Below are 12,113 nucleotides of genomic sequence, written 5' to 3' on the forward strand. Positions count from 1 at the left end.
TGAGAGCATCCTTGGGTTTTGGGTTTTTTTTTTTTTTTTTTTTTTTTTGTTAGTTTTTGTTTTTGTGCTTAGGGGATTTTTGATATTTTGGGATGGTCTTGCTTTGTAACTGGCCTGGAACTCTTCATCCTCCTGCCTCTGCCTCCTGACGCTGAGATTCTAGGTGTGTGCCCACCTAATGTTTGGGGAGCTCTTGTTCAGGAGGGAGGACGGTGGAAGGGACTCCTCCCAGTGCTGATGTAGAGAACGCTCTGGGTCTTGGGCACAGTCACTTGACCCTAGGTCATGACATTCCGTGTGGAGTGGCTGGAAGGCAGGGGCGATGATTCTGGACACACTTTCTCTGCATAGGGCTCTTTGGTCTGTCCTGAGCATCCTTCCCATCTAAGTGTGTCCCTTAGATGGGACTGTGGCCCATTCCCACTTTATCCTGCTTGAGGTAGCCTGGCCCATCAGATCTGCCTCTCCATCCTGTTCCTGTGGCTTGTGACCCTTCCCAGGTCACTGACTTCCTCCTCTGTTGCTCCAGTGCCTCCTGTGCAGGCTGGGTGTTCCCCTGGCAAGCTGAACTCCCTGCTCTCCTGGCTCTCAGGTAACATGGCATGCTAGAGAAGTGCACAGTGCCACCTGGTGCTAGATCTTTGTACTGCAGCTGCACTAATGACTGCCCTAGGAACCTGGGGACTTACTTCCTCCTAGGCACACCTAGGGTCCAGCCTGACTCTCAATGGGTATTATCTCTGCGTGGCCTAGCGCTCAGTTTCTGGATGGGTCTGCCACAGTCTTGGAAGGGCCTTTCCAAGGGTCCTTAAGTCCTTGAGAAAGCATCACCCAACAGACACACAGACACATAGGACGCTCAGATGATGGCCCTGAAAGTGGAGGGTTGTTCCTGACCAGGCCAAGTGTGCACACTCAGCCTGTGTCTGCTGTAGCCTGGAGGAAATGAAGCCCAGCTGGCCAGCACTCTGCTCCAACCCACTCACAAGCCTCTGCAGGATGGCGTGTCATCCCATTAGCTTTCTTAGACCTTCTCATCCTTCTTCATAGCCTAATGAGTGAGACCACAGTATGGCAGGATGAGGCAAAGCCCCAGAGTAAGGCCATCCCTTTGCCTCTCTATCTACTGTTCTTAGCTAAACTCCACCCCTGTCTTGTTCTTCCCACTTGAAAAATGGAACTAACACTCTACCCACTTCAAGAGCTTGGGGTGGGGCAATCAATGAGATAGTTGATGTAGAATATGCTGAGAGTCCGACTTCCATTATTTTTGTTTTCTCTGTAACAACTAAAATGTGCGATTCCCACCAGCAAGTACTTAGAACAAAACCAAGTGCCAGGTGCTGCAGCTGGACTTGGCCTCTCCTAGGAATCATGGGAACAGTTAGAGACATTTAGTCCCCATATGTGCAAAGGGTGTGGGAAGGACCCAGACAGCCCTCAGATTCTGGCCAAGCTGGTGAGCCCTGCACATGTCAGAACCAACCCAGGCCCTGACAGCGTGTCTAAAACTTGACAAGCCAGTCTGTTAGTTTTTTGTTTTGTTTTTTTCCTTCCTTCCTTCCTTCCTTCCTTCCTTCCTTCCTTCCTTCCTTCCTTCCTTCCTTTCTTTCTTTCTTTCTTTCTTTTTTTTTTTTTCTCGAGACAGGATTTTTCTGTAGCTTTGGAGCCTGTCCTGGATCTCGCTCTGTAGACCAAGCTGGCCTTGTACTCACAGAGATCCACCTGACTCTGTCTCCCTCCCGAGTGCTGGGATTAAAGGCATGTTTCGCCGCTGCCCGGCTTGTTTTACCTTTTTATAATTAGTTGTTGTTGTTTTAATTTATTTATTTTTATTTTATGTGCATTAGTGTATGTATTGTCTGTGTGAGGATGTCGAGTACCCTAGAACTGGAGTTACAGATAGCTGTGAGCTGCCATGTGGGTGTTGGGAATTGAACCCGGGTCTTCTGGAAGAGTAGTCAGTGCTCTTAACCACTGAGCCATCTCTCCAGCCCCTTGTTGTTGTTTTTGAGACAGGGTTTCTCTGTATAGGTTTTGCTGTCCTGGATCTCACTCTATATGACCAGGCTGGCCTCAAACTCACAGAGATCCTCCTGCCTCTCTGCCTCCCAAATGCTGGGATTAAAGGGCCACCACACCCAGCTTGTAATTAGTTTAACCCCACCCCGTGTGTGTGTGTGTGTGTGTGTGTGTGTGTGTGTGTGTGTGTGTATGGGTGTGTGTATGGGGGTAGAACCCAAAGCTTTCATACATACTAGACAAGAACTCTACCACTGAGCTAAATACCCAGCCCCTCAACTTTTACTTTCCTTGTGTGAATTTTTCTCTTAATGTTCCACAGTACGTGCTATCCTGACCCCCTGTTTTAAAAATGATAAAACGGTGACGTAGGTGTCACTCACTGCCTTAGCTCCTCCCCCATTCTTATTCCTAGTTCATGGATGGCCAGGAGTTTATACATCTGTAGCTTGAGCCCTGATGTTTGTGTCTACAATGAATGCTTTTCCATAAACCCCCTCATCAGGGCAGGCAGGAAGACTCAGAAGGTAAAAGCTCTGGCCTCACAGCCTGGCAGGCTGAGCCCAGTCCGCAGAATCTGTGGAGGTATGAGACAACCAACTCCTGAAAGTTGTCCTCTTACCTCCGTGAGTGCACCGTAGTGTTCACGTACCCACATGCGTGTTCATTCATGCACGTGCACACACACAAGTTAAAAGAGAAAATTCAAATAACGTGGCTGGAGAGATGGCTCAGTGGTTAAGAGCACCGCATCCTCCTCCAGAGGTCCTGAGTTCAATTCCCAGCTACCACATGGTGGCTTGCAACCATCTATAATGGGATCCAATGCCCTCTTCAGGCATGCCAGTGTATATTCAGACAGAGCACTCCTAGATAAAATACATAAATAATTGTTAAAAATTGTTTTAAAAAATAAAAATAGAGGCTGGAGAGATGGCTGGGTGGCTACTGGTCAAACCTCTCCTGTAGAGTATTGAGGTCCAGTTGCCTGTACCCACGTGGTACCTTACAATGCTTGGAATTTTCTTTTCCTTTTCTTAAAACACTGGATCTTACTCTTTCGCCTAGAATGGCTTCGAACTTGCTATGTAGCCCAAGCTGGTTATGCATGCCAGGTAGGACTGGGAACTTTAAATTCAGCTCTTAGGACTACTCAGTGATAGAGCTTTTGGCTGGTGTGTTCCAGGCCCTGGGTTTGATCCCCAGTCCTCCAGTAAACAGACAAAGTCAGCTCCTGTTGTGTTAGTAAACATTAACTAAAGAGCATCTTGTCATTCCAAAAATTAAGATGAAATATTTTTAAAATTTTAATACAGTGTGTGTGTGTGTGTGTGTGTGTGTGTGTGTGTGTGTGTGTGTGCGCGCGCTCATGTGCACATGGGAAGTCAGAACAACTTGTGGGAGTCAGTTCTCTCCTTCCACTCTGTAGGTCCAGGGGCTTGAACTCAGGTCGTTAGGCATGGCGGCAAGTGCCTTTAGCTGCTGAGCCATCTTCCAGTGGCCCTCTGTTTTCTGGTTTTAGTAGTGGAGCCACCAACCAGACATCAGTCATCAGACTGTATGTCCTAGTTTTTTCTACGGGACGATCACAGCGGCATGTGGCACCTACACAGTCTTCTTAAAGGCTGTCATGGAGTCACCGGGTCCAGCGTTCTTTCTGGCTCCGCTGTGCTGTAGCTAACTCGGTGACTAGGAACTTAATAGCTCTGTCAAGCAGGTCCACTCAGCCCACTCCTGTCTGCTCAGACCAAGCCCCCTCGCTCTTCAGAGTCAACTTCTCTGTGCACCTCATTGTTCTCTAAGCGTTCTCAAAGCTGCGAACCCAGGATGGTTGATAACTTAGTTTCTTCTCGCTTCCTCTGGACTCGAGTTTACCGCCCTTGCCTGGGGAGGGGGGTCTGTGCTGCCTTTGGAACCTCTGGCTTTCTGGGACAAGGGCCCGTTCACCCCATTCCTCTGCCAGGGTTGAGGTTACACAGAGAGCACACCTCTGACCCTCTTAAGAGCATGACAGGTATTGTGTTGCCAGGGTAGAATTCATAGTGAGAATGCAAACTCTGTGTCTTTCCTTTTTCTTGAGACAAGGTTTCACTGTGTAGCGAGGCTAATCTAAAATTCATGATCTTCCGCACGTTGGCCTCCTGGGTTCTGAGATTACAGGCATGTGCCACTCAGCTCAGCCTGTGTGTCCTTCCTTTTAATATATGTGTTTTGTCTTAAAATCCACAGTTTACAGCAGTTATGGTGCTGAGTACCTATAGTCCCAATGCTTGGGAGAGGGAGGAGGACCAGATTGGAGGCCAACTTATGCTGTGCAGTGAGACCTTGCTTCAAAAAGTTTTTAAAATAGTCTATATTTTTTATTTATTCATGTCTGCATGAATATATATGCATATGTGGGTGTGTGCGCCTCTATGTGGAGGCCAGAACTTATCAGATCCCAGTTACTAGTGTTGACTGGAAACCAGGCTTGATGCATGGGTGCTGGTGCCTGTCCTGGATCTCGCTCTGTAGACCAGGCTGGCCTTGAACTCACAGAGATCTGCCTGCCGCTGCCTCCCAAGTGCTGAGATTAAAGGTGTGAGTCACCACCACCCGGCTCCAATTTTTTTTTTAAGTGTAGGTCACTTGATATAAGTTGGCATTGGAACAAGATAGTGGTTTATCTATGTCACATGTGGGAAATCATTGGGTTATATTGACTAATGAGGGGTTTTATAGCCATAAATGTCTTGGTTTTTATTTTCTGGTTGGTTTGCTTTGGGTGGCATTCTTAACACTTACCATGTGACTTTTAAGCACACTAACTCACTGACCCTGTGCAGTTGGGTTTTCTGTGTGTGTACTTCTGTTTGCCCCTGAGAACTGTGACCTGTTCCTGGTGGGGACATAGTTGGAGTCCCTAACATCCATGTCTGAGGTCAGACAAGGAGCTGGGGTGGGCGCCAGGGGAGGCAGGCTCTGTGCTAATTATCTGCTGTCCCTACAGACCGGTCCCCAGCCCACCCAACTCCACTCAGCCGCTCGGCCTCCCTCAGTTACCCAGACCGCAACACAGACATGACACCCTCCTCATCCCTGGCAGGCAGCAACCAGTTTGGCAGCTGCATTCTGGGCCAGTATGTGTCTGACTTCAGTGTCCGCGCGCTCACGGACCTGCAGTATGTCAAGGTAAGTGCCTGTCACCGTTTTCCAGTTCTCTAGATAGCTCTGTTCTGGAGCCAGCACGGGCAGTCCAGACCTGAACACTTTTTCTTTCTTTCTTTTTTTTTTTTTTTTTTTTTTTGTCTTTAACAAAAACTTAGATGTCACTTACTGTATTTCTCTCATAGTCCTGGAGACATAGCCAGGCTCTCACACATGCCAGGCCAACAGTGTACCACTGAGCAACATTCCTAGCACCTCTTGTGTTTTGGTTTGGTTTAGTTTTTCGAGACAGGGTTTCTCTGTGTAGCTTTGCGCCTTTCCTGGATCTCGCTCTGTAGACCAGGCTGGCCTCGAACTCACAGAGATCCGCCTGGCTCTGCCTCCCAAGTGCTGGGATTAAAGGTGTGCGCCATCACCGCCCAGCATGTTTTGTTTTCTTGAGACATGGTCTGATTGTAGTCCAGGCTGGTCTCAAGCTCTGAAAATCTCCTGCCTAGGACAATTGATGATGGTGGTGGTGAGGTGTGTGTGTGTGTGGGGGGGGGTGTCAAAGGACAAAGAACAAAATGAGTTCTCTCTGTCCACTTTTCCATGGGATCTGGGGATTGAACTCGGGTCCCTAAGCTTGTGTGGCAGGTGCCCTTCCCTCCTGATCCTTCTTGCTGCCCCCTGGGACACCTTTCCTTCCAGCTCCTCTGGCCCTCCACCTGGCCACCTCTCTCCTGGCCGGCTCTAGCTGGATCCTCAGCCCTGCACCTCACAGCCATTCTCCTCTCTCTCTCTCCCCCTCCCTCTGCAGATCACGAGGCAGCAGTACCAGAATGGGTTGTTGGCCTCCCGCATGGATAACAGCCCTCAGCTCACCTTAGATAGCTGTGCCACCTGCTCAGAGAACTTTACCGAGAAGTCTGAGCTGCCTGTGGTGGATGAGACCACGACTCTTCTCAATGAACGCAACTCTTTGCTGCACAGAGCCTCCCAGGAGGGTACCATCTGACGGGAGGGCCCGGGGACTCCTGCCTGCCCTGCAGGGGTCTCCCGAGTGGGCCCACATGACGTCGGGGAGCCTGTTAGGCTAGAAGGGGTGCAGGTAGATATCCTGCATGACTGAGCAACTAGACATCCCTCCCAGGGGATCTGGCTGCAGATGGGGACCTCTTAACAGCTCTGACATGATGCCTGCCCAGCCCAGCTAGTGAGCAAAGGCTGTTTTTGTCTTTTTTTTTTTTTTTTTTAAACACTGAGAGAATTTTTAAGCTAGGCTCATTGCTCCTCTTTTTAAATATCATTTTGGGAAGGGAAGACAGGGTTAAGGAACTTTATATAAAAAAAAAAAAAATTTTTTTTTTCAAGATCCCAAAGGGGAGGAGGGTTCCTCACCCCAGGAAGCAACAGCCATAACCTGTTCCTGGCCAAGACCTTTCAGCCTGTGTCTGTCGCTCTAGGAACCACGCTTCTGCAGCAGTGGGGGCCTGGGGCCCACAGGAGGGGACTCCCGGGAGGAGGACAGTTCTACCTGGGAAGCAGGGATCCAAACGGTACTGGCATCCACCTGCTAGGACACATGCACTGAGGTCACTGAGGCTGAGAGGCGCCGGGGAGCTGTTCAGGGACATGATGACCCACCCCGGCAACAGAGAGGACTACTTCTGCTCCAGGATCCAGTGATCTCCTAGAACTCCGTCCACAGGCTCTGTTGCTGAGTCAGGACTCAGCTGAGAAGCACCCCTGGCTCTCGTCTTCCCCTTTGGACAATTTCCTCCTGTTAGGGTCTGGCTCCAAGAGTTAGGCGTGGTCTTTGGCTCTACAGTTGCTTATCTGCTTCTTGGCCATGCGCTCCGTTTTACCAAAGGTTCCCCTCAGAGGGGACAGCACCTACGTTAGAGGTGACTGGTTGGATACTCCTTTTGGTTCCAGGGCTGAATCTGACCATAGGTGTTAGCAGTTACTATACCACCCACAGCTGCAAGAAGAGTCAGGGTTCAGAAGTTCACCCAGGAAGACTGCTTCCCCAGCCTCCCCCATTCTTATCTCTATACTCATCCCTCTCGGGACTGGGGACAGGACATGTTGGAAGCCACCCAAGCTGGGTCATCACACCCTTGCCTGTGTAGCTGGCTGAGGATCACCTGACCTCTTTTGCCCACTTAAGGACCCCCTGGAAAGGAGGGTTTCACCTAATGTATCCACTCCTTTCCTCAGCCAGTGGAATCCTGTCACCCCAAGTACTCTGCTGTCTATGTACCCAGAGAATCCCACCTCCTGCGGGTGTCGTGTACCCCTGGCCAGGCCGATGTCTCCTCCACTCACAGAATTTACTCCTAGAAGCCCAGAGAAGAAGGTGGTTTTCAACTCTAAGGGAAAAAGACACCAGACCTCCAAGCCTTTAAGAAACCCTTAGTTTTCTGTAGATGCAGCATGCTCCCGAGTCCCTAGGGCAGCTGACAGCTGTGTTCCTGAGAGACCTAAGTGCCAGGTAGAGCAAAACCACGTGGTGGGTGTGAAGCAAAAGTGCACACACTTCCCACAGCTACCTCTCTGCACACACACACACAGTCACCACCGACAGACAGGCCCCTCCCCTCCCAGCCCGCCCTCCCCCTCCCTCATTTAGAATCACTTCTTGCAGAGGGTCATAATTATTTCCAAATATTACTGGTCTGATGACTTCCTCCTCCCAGTGCAATTTTTCACTTCCTCTCCAACCTCTGGTTCCTGGGCTGAGCCATACCCTGGAACTGGCCTGGTCCGTATGTCTTCCCAGGTAAGGAAGACTTCGCAGGTGGCATCCAAGTGGGTAGGCAAGTCACAGTCACCGTAGCAAATGACTCCTATTTATTTTGCATTAAGATTTTAATTTGTATATTTTTGTGATTTATTTTGGCATTGTTATGAGTTTGACTCTCGGGGAGTTTTGTTGTTATGACTCTTGTGTCTTTTGTCACAAAACAATGATAATATTTGCTAAACAATATATGGAATTTATTTTTGATTGGTAATAAAAAATGAAATGCATATAAGTCTTGGTGAGCATATAACTTGGGTGTTTTGCTTCCGGACGTATTCACTGTGTGCTGTAGAGACAGAAGTGACTGGATATCACTTGTGACAGGACAGGGGCGGTTGAACATTCTAGAACTGTCTGGAAGTGGAATGCAAGCAGAACTGTTAACTTACAAAATGGTATAGTCACGGCAGTGGTCACAGGAGTTGTGGAATGGTGGCTGTCCACAGAAGCAGGGCAAATAAATCAAATATCATAGCATTGGATTTGTGAGTGCTGGGATGGGGCAGCTGGGATGAGCAAATGGCCCTTCTTCCCTCTCTGGGGGATGAGGGCTGTTTGGGATCATGTTCTTTCACAACACGCAGAGGCTACTTTGTGTACATTGATGAGCTGGTGTGCTTTCTGGGATGGGGTGTCCATCTCCTGAGACAGCTGACCGAGGTTTTCCTCGCTATATCACTTGGAATTGCACCTGTGGAACCCTTTTGTGGCATGCACACATACTGAAAACTAGCATGTGCTCCAAAGCCAGAGAATCAAACAAGCAAAGATCAACATTAAACTGGAGGTTGCTTTGCTTGTGCTTGGAGTGTCAAGTTGGGGTGGATCCCCTTGCCTCCACCTCCTGAATGCTAGGAACGCAGGTGTGCACCACCATGCCTATGTTTTTTTTGTTGTTGTTGTTGTTGGGGGGGTGGGGTTGGTTTTTGTTTTCGTTTTGTTTTTAGACAAGTTTTCTCAAATTATGTACCTCAAGCTTTCCTAGAACTTGCTATGTAGACCAGGCTGGCCTCGAACTCACAAAGATGCACCTACATCTGCCTCCTGAGAGCTGGGATTAAAGGCGTGCGCCACTATGCCTAGCTCTGGTTTTGAGACAAGACCTTGCTTGCTCTATAATAGGTGGCTAGTCTCCATTTGTCTCCCTTTCTCCCATTGCCCTGGTGGAGCTGGACATGCTGGCATGTGGAATCCCAGCACACAGGAGGCTGAGGCAGTAAGATCATGAATTTGAGGTTAGCCTAGGCTGTAGAGGAAGACTGTTAACGAGGTGGGGGGAGGGAGAGGGAGGAAGGCACTTCGGTAGTCAACGAAGAGAATATCTCAGATGGAAGGGTAACACAGATATGTATATACAGGGCTGGGAAGAAATGCCATCCATCTGTCCAAACCAAAGATATATTTGGTGCTGAGCTCCTGCTACACACGAGCTGCTCCCAACCCCTCAGTGAGTTTTGTGAGGAAGAGTCCCGGAAAGGATCATCACCCAAGGTCTTTGCCCTGCTGTCACTGACACCTAGGACATTTCTTCCCAGTCTATAAGGCTTGCCCCTCATTTCATTTAAACCTCTGTTCAAATGTCACCTCCATAGAGAAAGCCTTCCTTGATTACCTTCATGTCAGATAGCATCTCCTTAAAATTTCCTTATTGTCTTTGTATAACACTTTCTGCTAGATCTTAAATTGTAGACTTGAGTGTTTTCTGTTGTCCCAGCTCGATTCTGAGTGCCACGAGGATGGAGCTTTTGCCTCTGGCAGAGTCCCAGCCTTTAGAAAGGTGCCTGTCCTGTACGCACTCAGGGTAGGAAATGCTTGTCAAATGAGCAAATGAAAGTCTTGGCTGGATCCTTGACCCAGTCTAATCAATATAGTCAGGGAAGATCTTACTGAGTGAGGGATGTTTGAGCTAAGAAATGCAGAAGCCAGCCAGGGAGGTCAGACTCCATAGCTGTGAGGGTTTTGCTTTATTCCATTCTTCTATTTTAAACGTGTGTGTGTGTGTGTGTGTGTGTGTGTGTGTGTGTGTGTGTGTGTAGATGTCAAAGGACAACTTTGTGGAGTTGATTCTCCCTTCCCTTTACATGGGTTTCAGGGATTGAACTCAGGTGGGTGGGCAGTAGGTGCCTTTATCCACTGAGCCATCTCCCCAGGCCATGTTTTGTTTAATACAGGGTCTCTTTGTAGCCCAGGCTGGCCATGAAATTTCATTTACCCTGCCTCTGCCTCCTGAGTGCTGGGATTATAGTATTTATGAGTTTTAAATAATAATGAATACATGTTTTGCCAGGCAGTGGTGGCACACATACCTTTAGTCCCAGCCCTCAGGAGGCAGAGGCAGGCTAATCTCTGAGTTTGAGGGCAGCCTAGTCTATAGAGAGCAAGGACAACCAGAGCTACACAGAGAATAAATAAAAAGTAAGTAAACAAACAAACAAATAAATAAATGTTTTGATAAAAAGTAGAAATGCACTGTCCTAAATGACCACTAAGGAAAATGTCCCAGGGAGCGCCAGTAAGAAACCTAAATGAAAGTCAAGTGTCTCCCCGGAAGTTGGGATGGACCAGAGATGGGTCAAAGAAGGACAGAGAGAAAGAACCCTCTACACTGAAACACCACACGCGCAGCCTGGATTCTTCATATGCTTGGATGCTGACAGTTTAAAGGACCATCTGTTGTTTTCTAAATCTTACTCAATCTTCTTTTACTCAAGGTTTTTAGCCTCAAAAAAAAGTAGAGAGGGAAAAAAGTCACGAGTTCCTTCCTCTCCTGTAGGTTGTTCCTTGCTAGCTGACAGCTTCAGACACGTGACTCGTTTCATGCACACCATGTGTTCTCTCTTGGTGTCAGCATTTTATCTTGACTTGGAGACACAGTGAAAACTTAAAGGTTGAATCCACTCTAAAGCTCTGGGGCTTTTTTCCTTAAAGGCAGCAAGACAGCTCCAGTGCAAAAGAGCAGCCATGTCTTAATTGCTTCTGCTGGTAGCTTGTTCTGTCATCTGCAAGAGGCAAACTTCTTGTAGCATACAGTACGGCTCAGATAATAAAAACAGGGAAGCAGATGTGATTCGCCAGCCACTATTCTGAGTTTACAATGTAAAAGAATCACTGCCAACTTTGTAAAGACTTGGGTGGAACTTTTAGTTTTTAGTGTGTGTGTGTGTGTGTGTGGTGTATGTGTGTGTGCATGCACGCGCTGGGAACCATGTTAGGGTCCTCTGCAAGAGCAGCATATACACTTAACCACAGAGCCATCTCTCCAGTCCCTTGTTCTGATTTTGAGACAGGATCTCACTATATAGCCCTAGCTGGCCTCTACTAGGATTACAGATGTGCTGCCACATCTGGATCAGAGTTTTTCACAAAACATTTTCCCTCTTGATCTTCCTCATGGGCCTCTTTTTGCACCTTATCTTCTACACAACTTTTGACCATATTGCACATACTTTAGGTTGGTATTTTCAGGGCAGTGAGTTACAGCTAGGAATCCTTTTGTTTAAAATCATTTAATGGGCTGGAGAGATGGCTCAGCAGTTAAGAGTACTTACTGCTCTTATACAAGACCTGGTTCCCAGAACCCACGTGGTGGCTCACAAATGCCAGGAACTCCAGTTCCAGGTTATGCAGTGCCCTCTTCTGGTATCCTTGGGCACCTACACACAATGCATATACACACACTTGAGTCCACACATACACACAAAACAAAACAAATCTTTAAAATATTATTTAAATTGACATGTATAACAAGTGTACTTGTACTAGGACTTGGGTGGGGGGAGTATAGAGAAAAATACAAAGTATGTGGATACTATAGAGAAGTTAATCACATAAAGACCAAATGCAAAGGGTGAAGAACACGCCACCCAATTGATGTATTGTCTTCTAAAATGAGGACATAAGGATCCTCTACCTGAGGAATCAGGATAAACAGTGGTTGTGAAGCTAGCAAATACAAAAATTTCTGACAGCTGCTACCTCCTTGCATGGTTGGACGACCTGAATGTCAGGTCACACATCAGAACCCAAAGGCACACACAGTCTGTGAGCATTTCTTTCCCTTGTAAGATTGATTACATGAAGCAGCTGTGAGGATTCAAAGAAACTGATTTTTTTTTTTTTTTTTTTTTAGCTGAAGATCAAACCCAGGGCCTTGTGC

General features: G+C 47.8%; 1 protein-coding gene across 2 annotated transcripts in view; it reads left to right on the plus strand.

The window, feature by feature from the left end:
• The window catches only part of Cnnm4 (cyclin and CBS domain divalent metal cation transport mediator 4), a 45,006-nt gene extending 36,822 nt beyond the window's left edge, over window positions 1–8,184 (plus strand). Inside the window, exons 6-8 of one of the 2 annotated variants that reach the window (XM_036168400.1) lie at window positions 5,012–5,193; window positions 5,969–6,259; window positions 6,615–8,184. In XM_036168400.1, coding sequence (XP_036024293.1) covers window positions 5,012–5,193; window positions 5,969–6,166 — 380 coding nt within the window. In that variant the 3' untranslated portion in view covers window positions 6,167–6,259; window positions 6,615–8,184. Of the gene's footprint in view, window positions 1–5,011; window positions 5,194–5,968; window positions 6,409–6,614 lie in introns of those variants that run through there. The other variant, XM_036168401.1, reaches the window with a different exon arrangement.
• Window positions 8,185–12,113: the final 3,929 nt, after the last annotated feature.

This window comes from Onychomys torridus, chromosome 18, assembly GCF_903995425.1.
Source record: "Onychomys torridus chromosome 18, mOncTor1.1, whole genome shotgun sequence".
In the NCBI taxonomy this organism is placed as follows: Eukaryota; Metazoa; Chordata; class Mammalia; order Rodentia; family Cricetidae; genus Onychomys; species Onychomys torridus.